The following is a 23,283-nucleotide window of genomic DNA, read 5'->3' as shown; positions in this document are numbered from 1 at the left end:
ATATTTTGATACCATATTGCAAGACGGTCAACCTAACAATTGTTAGATTCACAATAATCAAGAATGCTTTGACATAGAAGCAGTGGGAATTAAACCGAAGACCTTGTGTAGTCAAGCTTTGAATCATTACCGAGTGCTTGAAAATGATAAAAATGATTAATATTATTATTTATAACATCATTTAACATGGAACTTCTTGCATTTAAAAGGTTTAAATTTGTTGGTAGTATATCACGAATGTTTATCATTATTAACTATGACATCACTACTTATGACATCATCACCTTTGACATCACTGTTATGACATCATCACTCAATCATCCCTCCAAGTCACTTCAACTTCATCAGTTCGAAACCTTTGCGTACACCAAGAATCTTCCAACAGAGTTTGCTTGTCAATTAAATTAAACCCAGATCTGAACATCTCCCAACCTGCCTGGGCTATCATTTCCCCGTTATCAATACAAAACCTCATATCAGTGGCATACAACTTTGCCCCTCTCTCCTGGGTCATAACTTCCATCATTTCCTGAAGTCGCAAGTTACAACCCACCCCTCCTACTATTAAAACTTCTTCGGACCCACAATGTGACATCGCACGTTCGGTAATTTCAACCAGCATAGCAAAGAGGGTTTCTTGTAGAGAATAACATAAATCTTCAGGTGAAGAGACAGTTACCGACAGCAATATCAATCGTTTCACCAAATATACGATACCTGTTCTCAGAATAAGCTATCACTTGAGTATTACCCCCAGACACATACAACACAGTTGGGTTATGTGACCCCGTAATTAACCGTCCCATTTCTATATGGGCAATACAATGGTTAACCCCAATTAAAGGTTTATTCCATATTTGTGCCAGAGTCCTTGCTACCACTGCTACTGACACTAAAGGAGCACCCATGCCAGGACCTTTAGTGTACGCAATACAACGGGAGGCCCGGGGTATGCGCGGGAATCCCGGGGTGAGTCCAAGAGCTTCGGTGGTATTTATTCAAGTCCCATGGTGTTTATATGAGGCTTGGGCTATTAATATTAGTCCAGATCGGTTTATACGAGTTTATATGAGGCCCGGGGTGTTTATATGATGCCTGGGAGTGTTTAAATAAGGCCCGGGGTGTTTTATACGAGTTTTTATGAAGCCCAGGGTGTTTATATGAGACCCGGGGTGTTTATATGAGTCCCGGGGTGTTTAAATAATGCCCGGGGTGTTTAAATAAGGCCCGGGGTGTTTAAATAAGGCCCGGGGTGTTTAAATAAGGCCCGGGGTGTTAAAATGAAGGCAGGAGTGTTTTATACGAGTTTATATGATACCCGGGGTGTTTAAATAAGGCCCGGGGTGTTTTATACGAGTTTTTATGATGCCCGGGGTGTTAAAATGAGGGCAGGGGTGTTTTATACGAGTTTATATTAGGCCCGGGAGGTTCAAATGAGGCCTGGGGTCTTTTATACGAGTTTTTATGAGGCCCGGGGTGTTTATATAAGGCCCGGGGTGTTTAAATAAGGCCCGGGGTGTTTTATACGAGTTTTTATGAGGCCCGGGGTGTTTATATGAAGCCCGGGTTTATACAAGGCATAGGTTGTTTATATGAGGCCCGGGTTGTTTACGAAAGGCCCGGGGTGTTTATATAAAGCTCTAGTTGTTGGTTTCGACATCAAAAATTTCCAAATTTTGTTTTATTGAATTAAACGGAACATCTATTTTTTGGTAAACCAACATATTAAAACAAAAGAGTATTACAATAAAATTTATACAAAAAATACTTTAAGTCAAAGTTATATTAGATTTGGCTGAAACAAATTACTAAAAGTTGAATAAATATTTAAAAAGAAATAACGAAAAGTAAGACAACAAACCAGTAACGATTATTTTAAATTGCAAAAAAAACATATTATCAAACCTTTCGTTTTTGTCGACGTAGCCTACTGCAGATCACCACAAACTTTAAAGTGAGTGTTATTATTTTTGTGTAAGTATATACATTGTAATACTTTGTACGAACCACAGCACACACGCAGTTACCTGTGAGATCATAAAGGTCCTAAAACGTCGTTTGTCAAAAACGTAAAAAAAAGCTTAAAGTGACCACGTGTTGGATTATCCGACTTTGTAACTAAAACTGTAGTTAGTTTGTTTCTTTGTGATTCATTTGGCCTTATTTCAGCAGCGGGAGACCTTTTACTCCCAATCGTAGGAATGTTTTATATCGTACACATTTTATGTAACTGAGTTCAAATGTTTATTTTAATGCAAATAATATATATAAGTCGTCTGTTTTCGTGTAAAAAATAGTAAGTCCTACAAAGCATATTTAAAACAATGAAGCGATACTGGAAAAAAGAATATTTAAACAAAACAGATAAAAAAGAAAAACAGAATGGTAAGTAGCCTACGATTATTCGAATTAATGTGTTAATTAAATTGTGTATTAATTTAAGCAAAATGTTCTTATTTTAATGCAGAACACAAATTGAAAAAAACGACTAGTTATCCTTGTGGATCATGCAAGAAAGAATGCGTAAGCGACGCAATCTACTGTGTAGATTGTCAGTACTGGAACCATGATTACTGTGAGCAATTGAACAATGAACAGATGCAAGAATTAAAAAATCTTCCACTTGAATATGTTTGCTTAAGGTGTGTTAAAACAAACGATTCTGTAGACTATTCTAAAAGCTTAAAGCGACTAACGAAAGAAGCGAAACTTGGAATAAAAAATTTAGAAAAGGCGTGTCGATTTGAAAATCTGCTGTTACGTGATTTGCTAGTCAATAAAATTAAACCTAAGTTAACAAAAAATATTATCGCAAGTGAAGACTCTTATAGCAAAGAATTACTACAAAAATTTGGCCCTCTATATGAAAAAACGCCATGTTTTTCCAACCCGGATGGTAATTGTTTATTTAACTCTATATCGCAGTCCATTTATGGTGATCAAAATCATTTTGCTGAAATCAAGGTAAAAACATGTCTAGAAATGGCTAGAAATAAGAAACTGTATATAACACGGCATAAAAATGATTTATTGCCCTTACTTTCACCTACTTTTAATGAAGCATTTGTCAACTGTGCTACTATTAACAACTTTTCCTCCGCCTGGACAATACATGCAGCTTCCAGTGCCATCGGAATACCTATTCGTACGATATATCCGCCTGTCAATGGCGTTTTTGATAGATGTATCGAAGGTTTAAATACGACCTACATGCCTATTTCTTGCGACTTAAATGAAGGCAAAAACGATTTCACATTAGAAAGCCCATGTGTTCTTTTGCTGTGGTCCAGTTCAACTTCCGTTCAAAAGGCACTTGGACAAACTTGGACCCCAAACCATTTTGTTTTAGTTACGGACAGAAAAAACTTAGGTTTAGCTCCAATCAAGGTATATCACACGATCGATGATACTTCACTTCTTTTTAATAATAATAATGCAGATTTCAATGAAATTCAAGTCTCCCTGTCACCAAATTGCAATGACATGACAAATCCCTTGAATAATTGTACCACGGACCCTTCAAATTTTGACAACGACATTTCGTTATCAAATAATACTTCACCAGCCTCAAGTAATCAAGATTGTAATTGTTATAATTTTTCTGAATGTGAAAAGAAAAAGGCGTCGGTTTTTGACACCGACGACTTACTAAATGATTCAAACATTAATACTAATGAATATAACAATTTTGAAGAGCTGGAACCCCAATTAACTAATGATGGTCTTATTGATTCACAAGTCATCGAAGATGTCAACCCGCCATTAAAAAATGATGCTGAAAATTTTAAATTAAAAAGTACAACTCCATTGAAAACAATTACGGAAGAAACCAAACAAATGGATATTGCGCAAGAACAGCAAATATCAGATTCGCAATGGGATAACGAAGGAGTCTTTGCCGATACAAATGATGTAATTTCAAAACTAACTACCTCGTTTACTACAAACAAATTGGTACCCAGAGGAAGAAAATCTAATACCTCTATTATTATTTCTCCAATGGCAGGAAAAAGGTTTTTGCGTAGTGACAGAACATTGTTGCAAAAAAATGTCGATGATTGTGGTTCATGGAACAAATGTTCCTATAAATCTCATTTATATTTAAAAATAGATAATAAAATAAGATATGTTGAAATTTGCCAAGGGAAATATTGCGTAATTACTGCCCGTGAAAGAAAGCCGATTGTACCACAAGCACAAAAAGAAAATGTTTTCATTCTTAGAAGAACTTATTGTAATTTAAGGCGGGATAATAATTTTAAAAGAAGGGTGACATGGCTTCAACATAGTCCTACACAGAATAAAGTAAAACAACTAGGAATCATTTTATTTGAATATATTGGTAATTTTCCAGATTCTTTAAGTGTGCACGGAAACCAAAAACATGGTAGTTCTCAGTATATACGAACACCAGTGAAATTATTGGAGCAAATAAAAAAAGAAGTGGCCACCACCAAAAAACCAAGAGAAATATACGAAACTTTGGTTACCGCAAACCATGCTGACTTAGCCCCAAGAGACCTTAAGCAAGTGCAAAATTACAAAAAAAAAGAAAATTTAAAAGAACGAAACGGTGCTTCAGGTGCAAACAACGCAGATGATTTGCAGTATATATTATCCATAATGCATAGCCATGATTATATACAGGAAGTAATTCAAAAAAAAGGAAAACCTCCCTGCATAATATTGTATAACAAAATGCAACTGCAAGAATTAAAAAAATACTCCACGTGTGATACAATAATGGGAGTTGATAGAACATTTAACCTTGGTCCCGTTTACGTGACATCAATAGTTTATCAACATCCTCATTTATATAGAAAAGGGTGTTTTAATCACCCAATTATAATGGGACCCGCATTTCTACACTGGGACGGAAGTTATGCTACATATATGTCCTTTTTTAGTCATTTACAAGCTCAAGTTGGAGAAGTTAAAGAGACCAAGTTGTCTGGACGTGGATTAATATTCGGATCGGACGAGGAAGCTGCTATAAGAAAAGCTTTAAAGGACTGTTTTCCCCAAACAAATCATTTGTTGTGCACAAGACATTTACAAGAAAACATATCACGACATTTAAAAGATAAAGTCGGATGTGAAAAAAAAACCATCCGATCTATAATTCTTCAAATATTTGGCCCGGAAGGGCTAATGCACGCATCCGACAGCACCAAGTATTGCCAAATTCTTGAAAAAATTGAAAAATACATTGATGATTCTGTTCCTAAATTTATTTCGTATTTCACTAAAATTGAACCCAACTTAAAGGCATGCGTTTGGCAATTGAATGCGAATGTTAAATCTCAAAATTGGACAAACAATGCATGTGAGGCAATGAATCATATATTAAAATTATCAGCCAATTGGAGGTCTTTAAAATTGCCCCAATTAATTACTAAATTGCAAAAAATTGTGGACTTGCAATTTTTAGATGTAAAGCGTGCCATATATGGCGAGGGAAATTTTTGCATAATTTCAAGTCTTAAACGCTTTACAAGAAGTAGGGTGGTTTGGGATTCCAAAAGTGACGTTGAAAAAGACAAGTTATTCCAACAATTTATAAATTACAAAAAAAATCAACCAAATGCATTCATTAAATCGTCTGACAAAAAACTGATTATTCCAAAGACTCCCCAAACGGCGAAAAAACCCGGACAGAAAAAACGTTGTCGAAACGCTAAAACGACAACTTGGTCAAAGTAATATAAATAGTTTTTAAATTTTTCCGTTCTTTTGTTCTGTATACTTTTCGTTATTTCTTTTTAAATATTTATTCAACTTTTAATAATTTGTTTCAGCCAAATCTAATATAACTTTGACTTAAAGTATTTTTTGTATAAATTTTATTGTAATACTCTTTTGTTTTAATATGTTGGTTTACCAAAAAATAGATGTTCCGTTTAATTCAATAAAACAAAATTTGGAAATTTTTGATGTCGAAACCAACAACTAGAGCTTTATATAAACACCCCGGGCCTTTCGTAAACAACCCGGGCCTCATATAAACAACCTATGCCTTGTATAAACCCGGGCTTTATATAAACACCCCGGGCCTAATATAAACGCCTCGGGCCTCATATAAACACCCCGGGCCTAATATAAACTCGGTAAAACGCCTCGGGCCTCATATAAACACCCCGGGCCTTATTTAAACACCCCGGGCCTTATTTAAACACCCCGGGCCTTATTTAAACACCCCGGGCCTTATTTAAACACCCCGGGCCTCATATAAACACCCGGGGCCTAATATAAACTCGGTAAAACGCCTCGGGCCTCATATAAACACCCCAGGCCTCATATAAACACCCCGGGCCTCATAAAAATTCGTATAAAAGACCCCGGGCCTCATTTGAACCTCTCGGGCCTCATAAAAACTCGTATAAAACACCCCGGGCCTTATTTAAACACTCCGGGCTTTATTTAAACACCCCGGGCCTTATTTAAACACCCCGGGCCTCATATAAACACCCCGGGCCTAATATAAACTCGGTAAAACGCCTCGGGCCTCATATAAACACCCCAGGCCTCATATAAACACCCCGGGCCTCATAAAAATTTGTATAAAAGACCCCGGGCCTCATTTGAACCTCTCGGGCCTCATAAAAACTCGTATAAAACACCCCGGGCCTTATTTAAACACTCCGGGCTTTATTTAAACACCCCGGGCCTTATTTAAACACCCCGGGCCTTATATAAACACCCCGGGCCTCATATAAACACCCCGGGCCTCAAAAAAACTCATATAAAAGACCCCGGGCCTCATTTGAACCTCTCGGGCCTCATAAAAACTCGTATAAAACACCCCGGGCCTTATTTAAACACCCCGGGCATTATTTAAACACCCCGGGCCTCATATAAACACCCCGGGCCTCATAAAAACTCATATAAAAGACCCCGGGCCTCATTTGAACCTCTCGGGCCTCATAAAAACTCGTATAAAACACCCCGGGACTTATTTAAACACCCCGGGCTTCATATAAACACCCCGGGCCTCATATAAACTCGTATAAACCGATCTGGACTAATATTAATAGCCCAAGCCTCATATAAACACCATGGGACTTGAATAAATACCACCGAAGCTCTTGGACTCACCCCGGGCTTCCCGCGCCCACCCCTCGCCTCCCGGGAATACCCCGGGCCCCCCGGGCCTACCCCGGGCCTACCCCGGGCCTACCCCGGGCCCCCCGGGCCTACCCCGGGCCCCCCGGGCCTCCCGGGCGTATTTTAGTACGACCCTAAATTTGTTAAAAACGCGAACATGATGTAAGACGGGAAATCCCCTAATAAATCTCATTTTATTTAATTTATCCTCAAAGTTTATGCTCGAGCATTGTTTCAACCAATACAAAACTAATGACAAAATTGTATTTCTATTACATCTTTAATTTTATAGAAAATAAATCTAAACTAATTTATTAAAATTAAGCATGAAAAGTTACGTAAAACTTTACGTAATTTCATTTTACGTACACTTAAACGGAAAGGAGAAAACTCATATAACGTAAACGCTTTTTATCATTGACGTAAAAAAGACCTTAACATACAATAACATTAGTTACCTCGCCCTAGTAGCAGTGATGGAATATTAAAGATTATAATTGCTGCTAATTAAGTGTTGGCTCAGCAGGTGTTTATAATACACACGAGGTCGTAGGTTCAATCTCCATTGATCTCAAGCTGTAGCGCCCTTGAGTAAGGCGCTATAAACGGAACGAACTGCTGAGCCAGCACTTAATCAGCAGTATAATTATCAGGCAATTATAATCTATAATATCCCAAACTGCCACAGGCAAATCGAGACTGGGTCGAAGTAACCGATGTTACTTTATGTTTAAGTCGCGCATTCGACTTTCCCACATCGAGGATAAAGATATATACAAAAAAGGCGCTATACACGGGGCGAACTCCTGCTGAGCCAGCACTTAATCAGCAGTATAATTATCGGTCAATTATAATCTATATAATATCCCAAACTGCCACAGGTAACTCGAGACTGGGTCAGAGTAACAAATGTTACTCTATGTTTAGGTCGCGCATTCGACTTTCCCACATCAAGAATAAAGATATATACAAAAAAAATGTTTAAAGCTCCAACTGAATATTTGTTAGCAGGTACCGACAAGTTTTTAATATATACAATAAGGCTCAGATGGGTGAAAGAGAACGAGAATAAACGATAATATTTAGTCCACGGAACTTTCTTAAACAACATTGGTGCGTTGTTCGACCGCTAATTACAAAAGAAAGAAGCAGTTACGAAATACACCAATAACAACCCTAGCATTGAAACAGAGAGTGGAACTAGGGAAACGATATCGCTATATTGTAAGGCTGGCGCCTTGGCGATAAATTCAAAAAAACGTTTGCCTAAATTGGTTACGCAAAAACATGTAGATCTTAAAGCAGAATACATCAACTTACATTTAACATAGGCTTAAATATACATGCTCGTAGAGATATTTCTAGAACTCAACACAAAAAGGTATAAAATAACACGGCAATTTAAAATAAAAGTATAATGAACTTCCTATAAAATGGCATGTTTATATAAAAACAATTTAAAATAATTTATTAAAATTAAGCATAAAAAGTGTCTGTAAAATCACGAAATACGATTTGTTTATGAACTTAAATCGAGAGTAAAAAACTTACCTGGAGTAAACGCCGAATTTCAACTAAATATAGGGTTTAAGTTATATCAGGTATTGCGAGAGGTAATATTGACAACTTTTAAATAACTACGGAAAGGCTAAAATTGATGAATACGATCAAGAATAAAAGAATATTTTTAGTCTGTTGTTTTTAACTCTTTTACAACATTGGAGCGTTGTTTGAGCGCATAACACAAAAGAAAGAACTGAAGGGTAACTAGGTAAATATTAATGCTATAGTATATAAGACTAACGCCTTAGCGATAAAATCAATTTTGTTCGCGACAAAGCAACGAATAGCTAGCATTTAGTAATACTAAGCATATCTTTAAAGTTTTAACAAACTGCAAAATGGCGGATAACGATATTCCACCGATTAACATTCATGTGACTGTCAATAAACATGATAACAGAGAGATAGGAATGCAAGTAGAACATGCAGGTAACTTTAAACTTTAACCTAATTTGTGTAAGCAACACTTAAACTTAAAATTATTATTTAATTTTGCAGACCAAGTTACTCAAAATGTCGCCCTGCAAGAAAATGCTAGAAATGAAGAAAATGCGGGTAATATTGGAGTAGACAACGTGACCGAATCGCAAACAACTGAGGCAGAATTATCGTCGTCTATGTCACATTTAAGCACAACTGCAACTCAACCAAAACAACAAATTGGTAAGTTACCCGATATAAAAATAAATTCACAAAGTTTTTAGTTTTAAATACACTAACATTTAATAAAAAAAACAAATATAAAAAAAACTGTAAAAAATGCGACTCAAATTCTTGATTTTCACTCTAATTACTTTCAACATCTCCTTACACTATTGGGTTTTCACAACTTATTATAGAGTGTGTTATTTTAATCCATTCAAAAACATTAGGCTGAGATAAAAATGTAGCAATAATGTGAAAAAAATCTAAACAACTTTTGATCTAATGTCACATTACCTATCACCAATTTTTTACCTTATGACAGCCGAAATTAGCTCACTAGCTCTACCGTGCGGATGTTAAATATTTTGTTTTTTAGGTGGATCTATTACGTCTCAAGAACTATTAGAAATCATCGACCACGAAGGTAAGTTTTGTTGTTAAAAAACTTTAAAAAATATCAATTTAAAATGGTCGTCTACATAACAAGAAAATAACTCAAATTTTAATCACATAAACGTAACAAGTCAGTTGTAATTCCATTATGACGCAATATATCATTTTTGTCAAAATGGCAATCTTGTACGATTACAAACTTTCCATTTTTTTAAATTCTAAGCCAATAATTTGCCAAAAAACTAATAACAAATTTATAATATTTAATTCTGTTAGAAAATGTTTGCAAATTACAAACTGAAAATAATTTCGATGCCATTTTATCTGCAACAATGAAGCATTCTGAATACGACCCAGAAATACAAAGCATCTCAAATCTTATACTTTCCTATGTTGCTTGTTTAAAAACCAAAAAGCAATATCGCGTTACTATGATCAGAGACAAAATAACTTTAATAATTCGAAACAAAACTCAGCTAACTGCATCACAAGTTAAATCTGTAGCTGGTGATCTTCGTACCCAGAAGAAATACCTGAAGTCCATTCTATTTTACTCGATCGCAATTATCTTATTCGAGGATAAAAACAACACGGACCATGATTTTAAGAATATGCAGTCGTGTGTTCGTGGAATACTGGATTCAGTTGAAGAAATGTTAGAAGAAGATCAAAACATGAAAAGTGTTGTGCAGCATCACGTGATCCCACTCATGCAAGAACTTAAATCGAGAATAGAAAACTTACCTGGAGTAAACGCCGAACTAAAAATTGTTAATTTGAGTCAATGTTTGGTAAATATCGGGTATTGCGAAGATATGGCAGATATCGACAACTTTTCAACAACTTCAGAGGGGGCTCAGATTAATGAATACGATCGAGAATAAACAAAAATATTTTGTTTACGGGAGTCTCTTAAACAACATGGGTGCGTGGTATGATCGCAAATCTCGATACAGCAAAGCAGTTTCTAAATACACCGAGGCAATCGAAGCTTACAAACAAGCTACTGATTGGGCAAATAATGGCGAAAAATAACGAATTATTAAGATAACTGAAAATAATTTATAAACCAGCAAAAAAAAGTTAAGCAAATAAAAGTCTATTTAAGTACATAACCAAACAAAATTCAACAAATTAGTTATTTTAAAACAACCTCAAATTATTTTAAATTTGTTACAAATCATGGTCCATACAAGTACAATACTAAAACCAAGTTTAACATATTGTTAAAGATCTTTTTGTTTAAATATTGTTTTGTTGTACATAACCATTAAATATAATTGCTTGTTTAATTATTGTTTTAAAATATGAATTTATGTTGTTTTTATATCCATTAATATTTAGTGATTATTGCTTGCGCGTAGTTATGCTTGAATAAATTTAAAAAAATTAAACTTTGTCCCCAATTGATACAATTAAGAGTTAAACATTATTCAAAATTAAATTTAACAAAATTCAAATAACTTGAGGCAAACAAAAACTCGTTCTAATAAGAACTAAACTTTGCAACCTTATTCAACTTATCCTGTACCAAGATAAAGTTAAAATATTATAAAGTTTTATCTTTCATTTAGATTAAAAATATCAGCAAATATTTTATTAAATAAATAAAATCATTGAAAAGTATTAATATGATAAAAAAAAAGGATAAAAATAATTTAAATTCGTATTTTTAAGAGCGTTTTTATTTCATTTTAGCACAATTTCAATATTTTAAACAAAAGACTTATTACGTTTCTCAAATATCAAGTTTAAATTCCTTTTACAACTACTGGTTCTCGTTTAAGCATGCAATGACGAACCCTGCATAGAATAAAAAGAGAACGAGGTAAACAAAACCAGTTAAGCGTAAAACGAACCCAGCCCCACTGTAGCGAAATATTCTTTTTGTCTATGTCAAAGTGCTAGCGTCTGTTAATATTATCGATACATTTTAAGTTTCAAAAATGGCAAACAACGACGTTCCACCGATTAATGTTCATATAAATGTTCATAGACATGATAACAGAGAGATAGAAACGAATATAGAACATGCAGGTAACTTTAAAACTTTAACTTAATTTGTGTATACAACACTTTAAACTTAAAATTAATATTTAATTTTGCAGACCAAGTTACTCAAAATGTCGTTCTTCAAGAAAATGCTAGAAATGAAGAAAATGCGGGTAATATTGGAGCAGACAACGTGACCGATTCGCAAATAACTGAGGCAGAATTGTCGTCGTCTATGTCACATTTAAGCACAACTGCAACCCAACCAAAACAACGAATTGGTAAGTTACACCGATATAAAAATAGATTTACAAAGTTTTTAGTTTTAAATACACTAACATTTAATAAAAAATAACAAATATAAAAAAAACTATGAAAAATAATGCAACTCAAATTCTTGATTTTCACTCCAATTACTTTCAACATCTCCTTACATTAATAGGTTTTTATAACTTATTAAAGAGTGTGTTATTTTAATCCATTCAAAAACATTAGGCTGAATTAAAAATGGTGTAGCAATAATGTGAAAAAAAACTAAACAACTTTTGATCTAATGCCACATTACTTATCACCTATTTTTTTACCTTATGACCGTCGAAATTAGCTCACTAGCTCTACCATGCGGATGTTAAATATTTTGTTTTTAAGGTGGATCTATCATGTCTCAAGAATTATTAGAAATCATCGACCACGAAGGTAAGTTTTGTTGCTTAAAAAACTTTAAAAAATATCAACTTAACAAAGTCCCCTACATAACAAAAAAATAACCTAAATTTTAATCACATAAACGTAACAAGTCAGTTGTAATTCCGGTAGCGTGAACCGGCAGCGTGGTGTAGTGATAAGAACTCTTGCTACACTACCATGAGGTCGTGGGTTCAATCCCCACTGATCTCAAGCTGTAGCGCCCTTGAGTAAGGTGCTATAAACAGTATAAACTCCTGCTGAGCCAGCACTTAATCAGCAGCATAATTACCGGGCAATTATAGTCTCTATAATATCCCAAACTGCCACAGGCAACTCGAGACTGGGTCGGAGTAACTGATGTTACTCTATGTTTAAGTCGCGCATTCGACTTTCCCACATCGAGGATAAAGATATATATACAAAAAAAAAAAAATTCCATTATGACGCAATATATCATTTTTTCAAAATGGCAACCTTGTACGGTTGCAAACTTTTTTATTTTTACAAATTCTAAGCCAATAATTTGCCAAAAAACTGATAACAAATTCATAATATTTAATTCTGTTAGAAAATGTTCACAAATTACAAAATGAAAATAATTTCGACGCCATTTTATCTGCAACAATGAAGCATTCTGAATACGACCTAGAAATACAAAGCATCTCAAATCTTATACTTTCCTATCTTGCTTGTTTAAAAACCAAAAAGTATTATCGCGTTACTCAGATCAGAAACAAAATAACTTTAATAATTCGAAACAAAACTCAGCTAACTGCATCACAAGTTAAATCTGTAGCTGATGATCTTCATGCCCAGAAGAAATACCTGAAGTCCATTCTATTTTACTTGATCGCATTTTCCTTATTCGAGGATAATAACGACCCGGACAATGATGTTGAGAATATTGGGTTGTGTGTTCGTGGAATAACGAATTCAGTTGAAGAAATGTTAAAGAAAGATCAAAACATGAAAAGTGTTGTACAGCATCACGTGATCCCACTCATGCATGAACTTAAATCGAGAGTGGAAAACTTACCTGGAGTAAACGACGAACTAAAAGTTGTTAAACTGAGTAAATGTTTGAGTCATATCGGATATTGCGAGGAGTTGGCAGATATCGACGACTTTCAAACAAATACAGAGGGGCTCAAATTAATGAATACGATCGAGAATAAACAAAAATATTTTGTTTACGGACAACTCTTAAACAACATTGGTTGGGGGTATAAAAGCAATTCTCGATACAGCGAAGCAGTCTCCAAATTCACCGAGGCAATCGAAGCTAAGAAACAAGTTACTGATTGGCCAAATGATGAAGAAAAACAACGAATTATCAATTTACCTGAAAATAATTTGAGAATCTGCAAGAAAAAGTTAAAAAAATAAAATTCCATATAAATACAAAACCCATCAAAATTCAACAAATCAGTTATTTTAAAACAACGCCAAATTATTTTAAATTTGTTACAAATCATGGTCCATACAAGTACAATACTAAAACCAAGTTCAACATATTGTTAAAGATCGTTTTGTTTAAATATTGTTTTGTTGTACATAACCATTAAATATAATTGCTTGTTTAATTATTGTTTTAAAATATGAATTTATGTTGTTTTTATATCCATTAATATTTAGTGATTATTGCTTGCGCGTAGTTATGCTTGAATAAATTAAAAAAAATTAAACTTTGTCCTCAATTGTTACAATCAAGAGTTAAACATTATCCAAAATTAAATTTAACAAAATCAAAATATACTTAAATATCGACCTTCAGATAACATTTGCCTGGCAAGCGAGCAATAACATTCACCCAAGCCTGTTAAAAACAAATGTTAAACTTTTTTGAATAAACATTTTAATGTTAAGAACTTAGACTTAGCAAAAAGTTCATATGATAGCTCTGTACATGGTCTTTTATGCCTAAAACCATGACTTGATTCCTACTGCTAAAAGTTGCATCCTATTGGAAAAATACCAGAGGTTCTGGGTTTGATTCCCACTGCTGGCATGTTGTAGCATCCTAAGTAAGACCTGAGGTCCTGAGTTTGATTCCCACTGCTGGCATGTTATAGCATCCTTGAGTAAAACCTGAGGTTCTTGGTTTGATTCTAATTGCTGACATGTTGTAGCATACTTAAGTAAGACCTGAGGTCCTGGGTTTGATTTTCACTGCTGACATGTTGTAGCATTCTTGGGTAAGATCTTATATTCTGGGTTTGATTCTTACTGCTGGCATGTTGTAGCACCCTTGAGTAAAACCTGAGGTTCTTGGTTTGATTCCCACTGCTGGCATGTTGTAGCATTGTTAGGTAAGACCTAAGATCTCGGGTTTGATTCCCACTGCTGGCATGTTGTAGCACCCTTAAGTAAGACATGAGGTTACAAGTTTAGTTTCTGCTGCTGGCATGTTATAGCAGCATTATTTAAAATATTGTAACACTTAATTAAAATATTACTTACAAATATATCGTTACATTTACCTTTTAATGCTGGAACATAAATTTCTTTTAATCTTAAAACTTCAAAATATTTTTCAATTGCTTCGTTGTGATATCCCAGCAGCCAGAAAATAAATTTAAAAAGTTAAGTCAATTTAGTAGTCTAAAATTCACATAATAACCCATATTAATTCACAAAAATAGCAACTTTACAGCTTTAACATAGACCAATTTGATTATTACAACCTTATTCTAGAAAAGTACAAAATAGAAGCAGTGGGGATCAAACCCAAGACCCCACATAATAAAATCCAGTATTTTCTATAATTGTGCCCTCTACTGATTTATTATAAAACACATCTTAACCCCATAATCACCTGTTTAATAGCTGCCATCTGGTACACAGCGTACACTGAAGAAGGATTAAGTTTGTGAGCTTGACTGAAGGACTTCCAAGCTGCAGTGTAACTTCCTCTGTTTAGATACCCTTCACCTAAGCATTCCCAGCATATACTATAACATTAAATATAATATTTATTATTTCCATATTATTTAAAAAAAAATTTTATGTTTTATTGGGTGAATTACAACAAGCATAGATTCGTTGTGACAATGTTTTTATTAATTTTTTGGTATATAAGTTTAACTTTGATGTGGGAAGGTCGAATGCGCGACTTAAACATAGAAAAACATCAGTTACCCCGACCCAGTCTCGAGTTGCTTTAAGCGGTTGGAAACATTATAGATTAAAATTGCCCAATAATTGATTAAATGTTGGCTCAGCAGGAGTTAATATTGTTTATAGCCCCTTACTCAAGGGCGCTACAGCATGAGAGCAGTGGGGATTGAACCATGATCTAATGTGTGGTGTAGCAAGTGTTCTTACCACTCCGCTAAGATGTTACAACCAGTAATTTAAAAGCAGCCAAAAACATGAACAAAATATTAGATTTTAATCAAGTATTTAGTTTATTATTTATATCCACTTACTAATCGCTGGCATCAGCTCTTAATGCAGCTTGAAAGCAAGTAATGGCACTCGTTGTTTCTTTAGTTTTTAACCGACATAATCCTAATCTTAACCAAGCCCATTTCTGTCCACCAGGAGCACTAGAGTTCGTGATTTTTTCGTACAATAGAATAGCAGAATCAAAATCACCTAAAATTTAAAAAACAAATTTGAATTGTAAATCATTAAAAAAAATTTTAGGATTAATTTTTTTATATATCTTTATCCTCGATGTGGAAAGGTCAAATGCGCGACCTAAACACAGAGTAACATTAGTTACCCTGACCCAGTATCGAGTTACCTGTGGCAGTTTGAGATATTATATAGATTATAATTGCCCGATAATTATAACGCTGATTAAGTGTTGGCTTAGCAGGATTTCACACCGTTTATATTGCCTTACTCAAGGGCGCTACAGCATGAGAGTAATGGGGATCGAACCAACGACCTCATGTAGTAAAACCAAGTGTTCTGACAAATACACCACTTATTAATCAAACCTTCATTGGTAAGCAGATCAGCTAATGCTGCTCCAGCTTGATCATTAAATGAATCCAAATCCAAACATTTCTGATAACATTTCTTGGCCCTCAACAAATCTTTACTAATATCTCTGTAGTAGTGACCAATGTACAAGAAACATTCAGCATTGTATGGCTCCAATTTGGCTGCCTAAAAATAAACTGGGTTAATACAAATCAATAGCCAGCCATACGATCAGCATTTTATTTGTTGTAATATGGTTGCAACTTTCAACTAATATTTGCTTAATAATTTACCCTCACACCACAAATAGCAGTTTTATTTTTTTGTAAGCCTGTAAATTGGACATATTATCTACTAAGCTGCATTATATAGAGATGGTGTAATATGTTTTACTACTAATTTACTGTAATAGAATAAGAGTAATTGCTACTTATTATTTTTCACATATTTAGAAAGTCAGTCTTCCCATATCAATTTAAATTCATAAAAGGTAAGAAGAATAGACAATATCCTAAAGTCAGTGATATTTTAAACCTGAAAAAATTAATTTAAGATGAACTAAATAAAATTTAAACAAATCCAACCTTTAAAAAAGTGGCCAGACATTTTGATTTATCTTTTCTGTACGCTTCATCTTTTTTCCACATTATTTTGGCTAAATAAAAATGGGAATCAAAACAGTTTGGATTTTCCTGGCAAAGTGTCGTCAGTTCAGTAATTACATCAACTTGGTCATTTTTCTAGAAATAAATATAATGATAAATTATAAATGTACAGGTTAACAATGTCATAAAATTTTCGTTACCCCGACCAATTTCAAGTTGGCAGTTTGAAATACTATAAATTTTTTTTGTATATATTTTTTTTTATATATCCGACCCAGTCTCGTGTTGCCTGTGACAGTTTGGGATATTATTGATTATAATTGCCCGATTATTATGCAGCTGATTAAGCGTTGGCTCAGCAGGAGTTTATACCGTTTATAGCGCCTTACTCAAGGGCGCTACAGCATGAGAGCAGTGGGGATCAAACCAAGGACCTCAAGTACTAAAATCAAGTGTTCTAACCACTACTACACCATGCTGCCAGAGCAATTAAACTTATATATATACAAACTTTACAACCACAACTTGTTTTAAGCTCATGTATATATTAATTGCCGGATTATGTCATTTATATAATTTGTATATTAAGTACAAAAATATTCACCAGAAAATGTAGATAAGTTGTTAAACTTTGTATAACTGGATTGTTGTTCACCAAACTTTGTCCAATTTCTAAATATTTCGCTGCATCTTCTAATTTGTTTAAACTTATCATTAATCTTGAGAACCCAATAAGAGATGGAATAGAATAAGGTTCAGCAGCTATCAACTGTTAAAAATTATTCAATATATTTAGATATCATAAATTTAAAATTAATTATGGTGGAAAGATAATATACACTAGTTCAATAAGAGACTATGAGTGTCCTTGAGTAAGGTGCTATAAACAGTATAAACTCCTGCTGAGCCAGCACTTAATCAACAGCTTACTTATCGGGCAATTATAATCTATAATATCCCAAACTGCCACAGGCAACTCGAGACTGGGTCGAAGTAACAATTGTTACTCTATGTTTAAGTCATGCATTCGACTTTCCCACATCGAGGTTAAATAAATATACAAAAAAAATTGTTTAAGTGAAACTAAACCAAAAACTTACTTTCTCATAAACATCGATGGCCGATGTTTTAGTTGAAAGATTATGAGAATTACTGAGTGCTTCAGCCTCACATTTCATTATTTCAATTTTAATTTCAGATATCTTTGAAATCTTAACCAACCAAGTTATATTGGTTACCTTATTTTCTTCAACAGATTTGCATAACTGTAAAGCTAACCTAAAAAAATAATTTAAATTGAATTTTTAGTCAATTTTTAAAAGTCAGCAGCGTGGTGTAGTGGTTAGAACACTTGGCTTCACAATATAAGGTTATAGGTACGATCCCCAAAGCTCTCATGCTATAGCGCCCTTATATAAGGCACTATAAATGTTATTCCAAACCACCTTAGTCAACTTGAGACTGGGTCAGGGTAACAAATGTTACTCTATGTTTAGGTTGTAAATTTAGCCTACCAACATTAAGTATAGAAATTTACAGCAAAAAAATGAGTTTGAAACGTCAAAATGGCCAAAAACAAAAAACAAATTCTACCTTGTTTTGTCCTGTGCTGTGAAGTATTGATGCAGGTAAATATATCCCTTATTCAAGCAAGTATAAGCTGGCAAAAAATCAGGACAAACTTTCAACCCTTTCTCTAATAACTCAACAACTTGTTGGTAATTTTGTTTTCCCTTTTTATAGAAGTTATAAGCAGTTAATATATCCTTGTATAGACCATTATAATTGGAGATATGTTGGTTGTAGGTGTCCAATGATATATTAAGATTATCTGAAAATAAAATGTAAAGCATTTTACATAAATTATTTTTATATTGTTAAAAACATGGTGTAGTGGTTAGAACACTTGCTATACCACAATGAGGTCGTGGGTTCGATCCCCACTGCTCTAATGCTGTAGCACACATAAGTAAGGCTCTATAAACGGTACAAACTCCTGCTAAGCCAACACTTACTCAGCAATTTAAATAATTATAATCTATAATATCCCAAACTGCTAAAGGCAACTTGGGACTGGGTCAGGGTATTAAATGTTACTCTATGTTTAGGTCATAAAGTCATCCTTCCCACATTGAGGATAAATTAATACAAAAAAACTCTAGACTGGTGGTGTAAGTAAATAATATTTTTATATTCAGGCATTAAAATTAACCATATAAGAATAAATAAAAATTTACCGAATCCATTCTGCAGTTGAATCTGAACTAAGATATCCATCGCAAATTGGGAATCAGATTTTAACATTTCTTGACAAGTTTCAATAAAATCTTTAACAAAATCATCAAGAAATATCCTGGGTGAAGTTAACAGAGCTGATCTTAAAGCTTTTTCTTTGTCCAATATTTGTATGTCTGGTAGATCACAATATTGAACAACTGATTGTAAAATCTGTGAATAAAATAATTGTATAACAAAATAACATTAATTAAAAAATTTATGGGATAATTTGGTTATGTTAAAACAAATGTTTTTAAAATATGAATAAAAATTGATTATTTTTAAATCATCTAGATATAAAACAAAGCTTAGTGAACAATATATTTGTATGTTTAATTTATGGACCTACAAAATAAATAAAACTGCCATTTGTTGTGTACACAAATAATCAGGGAAACTATTACTTGAAAATTGCAACCATTTTATGCTAATTGAAATGCCGACCATAGGGCAGGCTATCTACTAGTATATATGGCAAGTGTAAGCCTAAAATACTAAATGTTATTATTAAAACTTACAAACTTAAAATATTCTTTTAGCCCCAAACCATGATTTTTACATGCTACAATAACATCAATGACGAATTTTAAAAATGTTTTGTTATTTTCACATGATTTAACCAATTCGGAATTTTCTTTTAATATTTTTATTGCTTCTTTATAGTTTTCAATTTGGCAATAACTTTTTGAAAGAATTGTGATAATATCAAGAATTTTGTCTGCATTTGATCTGCGAAAAAAATACATTTTTAAAACTAAATTAATATCCTTTAGTTTAAAAAATGATTAAAAATTTAAAAAAAATTGAAGTTTAAAAAATAATATATATTTTTTTAAATAAACCAGTCAGCGAAGTGTAGTGGTTAGAACATTTATTACTCTATATGAGGTCCTGGGTTCGATCCCCACTGCTCTTATGCCGAGTAAACTCTTAATTACCAGCTTGATTAACAGGCATTATAATCTATAATATCCCAAACTGTCGTAGGCAACTTGAGACTGGGCCGGGTTAACTCATGTTATTCTATGTTTAGGCCATGAAGTTGACCTTCCAACATCGAGGATAAATTTATATTTATTGTTAATAGCACCCAAAAGCGACAATTAAACAAAACATAAAACCTTACTTATCAGATAGGCACATCAAATTTTCATAAGCAAAAATCTTGTCTTTAATATTTTCTTTCATTAAATTCCCCTTCCAATGTTTTGTAAACAGGTTTCCCAATCCATGGTAAGCTAACACTTCATCAGGTGATAACTTAATAGCAGAATGGTAAGACTCGATTGAGTTTTTGAGTTGAGATAACTCAGCATAACTCAAGCCAAGGAAAACATGAGCGTTGTAGTTGTGGGGGTCGCTGTCTAAAACCTCCTGGATTAAGAACAAAAAACAAAGTTAATTTTTAGGTTTTGTCAATGTAGAATGTTAAAATATTATTGGTTTTATAAAATCAATTCTTGTTATTAACAATGCATCTGACATAAAGCAGTTAAATCATGTTTTAAAATGAGTTTAACTACGCTTTAAAATAGGCTTTAATGAAATTTTTCTACTATTTTTGCCAACTTTTTAAAAAAATATACCAAAAAATGTTATTATTTTTGTTCACTAATTTACAGCTTTTGAAAACTGGTTTAAAACCTGTTTAAGCATCTATGTAAGAAGATTTAGTAAGGTTTTATTGGTTGTATAAAGTTATTATGATCAATATTAGTAAGTTTAAAGTTTTTTGTTTAAAATTTTTTTTGTGATTTGTCATGATCTCATACCTTGTGTAATAAGTTATATATATTTAGTTGTCGAAAAATCATTACTTACATTACAATGTGTAATTGCTCCTTCGAAGTTTTTCTTCTGAATTTCCTGTTTGGCAAGTTTTAAAGCAACTTTAACTTTTTTACTTGACATTATTTAAAAATAATCTAAATTCATTTAAAAAATATAAAAAAATATTATTTTCAAAATCGGCAAATTTAAAATAAACTTTCTAAAACAAAACAGCGATTAATACCAAAAAGATTTTAACTTCGCGTTTAATATAAGGACTAAAAATTATTTATGCTCTTAACTTTTCATTGTAAATTAAATATTTTGATACCATATTGCAGGCTAGTCAACTTAGTAATTGTTAGATTCACAATTATCAAGAAAGCGCTGACATAGAAGCAGTGGGAATTAAACCCAAGACCTTGTGTAGTCAAGCTTTGAATCATTACCGAGTGCTTGAAAATGATAGAAATGATTAATATTATTATTTATGACATCATTTAACATTTAACTTCTTGCATTTAAAATGATTAAAATTGTTGGTAGTATATCAAGAATGTTTATCATTAATAACTATGACATCACTATTTATGACATCATCACCTCTGACATCACTGTTATGACATCAGCACTCAATCATCCCTCCAAGTCACTTCAACTTCATCGGTTCGAAACCTTTGCGTACACCAAGAATCTTCTAACAGAGTTTGCTTGTCAATTAAATTAAACCCCGATCTGAACATCTCCCAACCTGCCTGGGCTATCATTGCCCCGTTATCAATACAAAACCTCATATCAGTGGCATACAACTTTGCCCCTCTCTCCTGAGCCATAACTTCCATCATTTCCTGAAGTCGCAAGTTACAACCCACCCCTCCTACTATTAAAACTTCTTCGGACCCACAATGTGACATCGCTCGTTCGGTAATTTCAACCAGCATAGCAAAGAGGGTTTCTTGTAGAGAATAACATAAATCTTCAGGTGAATATTCGTGTTTTTTGCTCCGACCTAAATCCTCAATAAACGAAAGAATCCCCGAAAATGACACGTCCATACCTTTTACTGTATAGGGTAGTGAGATATACTTGCTCCCTTTCTTAGCAGTTTGTTCGATATTAAACCCAGGACTTGGGTCATTTGAAATATGAAAAATTCTTGCAAAGCGATCGAGACAGTTACCGACAGCAATATCAATCGTTTCACCAAATATTCGATATCTGTTCTCAGAATAAGCTATCACTTAAGTATTACCCCCAGATACATACAACACAGTTGGGTTATGTGACCCCGTAATTAACCGTCCCATTTCTATATGGGCAATACAATGGTTAACCCCAATTAAAGGTTTATTCCATATTTGTGCCAGAGTTCTTGCTACCACTGCTACTGACACTAAAGGAGCACCCATGCCAGGACCTTTAGTGTACGCAATACAATCAATATCCTTGTAAGTTAACTTTGCTTCGTCCAGAGCTTGTTTAAGAATCGTTAGAATCCATTTTCGATGATGTTCTGCTGTTTCGCGCGGTAAAAAACCCTCGCCAGGCGGTGTGACGTAGGTATGCCGTGGATTTGATAACACCTCCCCGTCTCTAATTATCCCGATCCCTAATTTATTAGCACTCCCTTCAAATCCTATCACAGTCAACGTCATAGTTTGTGATTAAATCAACTTTATTAAAAAAATATAAATTTGTTGAAAACGAAAACATGATGTAAGACGGGAAATCCCCTAATAAATCTCGGTTATTTTTTTAAATTTATCCTCAAAGTTTATACTCAAGCATTATTTCAACCGATACAACTAATGACAAAATTGAATCTCTATTATATTTTTAATTTTATAAAAAATAAAATCTGAACTAATTTATTAAAATTAAGCATGAAAAGGTTACGTAAAATTTCACGGGATTTCAGTTTACGTACACTTAAATGGGAAGGAGAAAACTCATATAACGTAAACGCGTAGCTTTTTATCATTGACGTAAAAAAGACCTTAACATACAATAACATTAGTTACCTCGTCCTAGTGGCAGTGATGGAATATTAAAGACTATAATTGCTGCTGATTTAGTGTTGGCTCAGCAGGAGTTTATATTACACATGAGGTCGTGGGTTCAATTCCCGCTTGTCTAATGCTGTAGCGCCCTTGAGTGAGGCGCTATAAACGGGACGAACTGCTGAGCCACACTTAATCAGTAGCATAATTATCGGGTAAATATAATCTATGATATCCCAAACTGCCAGAGGCAACTCAAGACTGGGTCGGAGTAACTGATGTTACTCTATGTTTAGGTCGCGCATTCGACTTTC

At 33.7% G+C, this 23,283-nt stretch overlaps 3 protein-coding genes, 1 long non-coding RNA gene and 2 pseudogenes across 4 annotated transcripts; 2 read left to right on the top strand and 4 right to left on the bottom strand.

Moving 5' to 3' along the window:
• Positions 1-313: 313 nt before the first annotated feature.
• LOC145753586 (tRNA N6-adenosine threonylcarbamoyltransferase pseudogene) lies at positions 314-1,895 on the bottom strand (annotated as a pseudogene).
• Positions 1,896-8,975: 7,080 nt separating this feature from the next.
• LOC145753056 (uncharacterized) lies at positions 8,976-10,853 on the top strand. The gene is made up of 4 exons (XM_082569441.1): positions 8,976-9,096; positions 9,166-9,330; positions 9,689-9,736; positions 9,982-10,853. The coding sequence occupies exons 1-4, from the start codon at positions 9,006-9,008 to the stop codon at positions 10,587-10,589; spliced, it is 912 nt and encodes a 303-aa protein (XP_082425567.1). The 5' UTR covers positions 8,976-9,005; the 3' UTR covers positions 10,590-10,853.
• Positions 10,854-11,599: 746 nt separating this feature from the next.
• LOC145752523 (uncharacterized) lies at positions 11,600-14,063 on the top strand. Its single transcript, XM_082568822.1, has 4 exons — positions 11,600-11,742; positions 11,814-11,978; positions 12,346-12,393; positions 12,953-14,063. Exons 1-4 carry the CDS (start codon positions 11,652-11,654, stop codon positions 13,768-13,770), a joined length of 1,122 nt encoding a protein of 373 aa, XP_082424948.1. The 5' UTR covers positions 11,600-11,651; the 3' UTR covers positions 13,771-14,063.
• Positions 13,532-14,199, bottom strand: LOC145752524 (uncharacterized). The gene is made up of 3 exons (XR_014283784.1): positions 14,153-14,199; positions 13,727-13,745; positions 13,532-13,666 (listed from the first exon to the last, which is right to left on the bottom strand). It is a non-coding gene; the product is annotated as an uncharacterized LOC145752524 (long non-coding RNA).
• Positions 14,200-15,044: 845 nt separating this feature from the next.
• On the bottom strand, positions 15,045-21,110 carry LOC145753585 (superkiller complex protein 3-like). Its single transcript, XM_082569990.1, has 11 exons — positions 21,021-21,110; positions 20,326-20,573; positions 19,718-19,928; positions 19,160-19,370; positions 18,516-18,753; positions 18,023-18,200; positions 17,527-17,691; positions 16,902-17,057; positions 16,332-16,503; positions 15,813-15,981; positions 15,045-15,335 (listed from the first exon to the last, which is right to left on the bottom strand). The coding sequence occupies exons 1-11, from the start codon at positions 21,108-21,110 to the stop codon at positions 15,170-15,172; spliced, it is 2,004 nt and encodes a 667-aa protein (XP_082426116.1). The 3' UTR covers positions 15,045-15,169.
• A 209-nt stretch (positions 21,111-21,319) lies between these two features.
• LOC145752495 (tRNA N6-adenosine threonylcarbamoyltransferase pseudogene) lies at positions 21,320-22,624 on the bottom strand (annotated as a pseudogene).
• Between the last annotated feature and the right edge of the window lie 659 nt (positions 22,625-23,283).

Source organism: Corella eumyota, chromosome 5, assembly GCF_963082875.1.
Source record: "Corella eumyota chromosome 5, kaCorEumy4.1, whole genome shotgun sequence".
Lineage (NCBI taxonomy): Eukaryota > Metazoa > Chordata > Ascidiacea > Phlebobranchia > Corellidae > Corella > Corella eumyota.
Note: the sequence above shows the minus strand (reverse complement) of the source record. Positions and strands in the feature narration are given on the sequence as shown.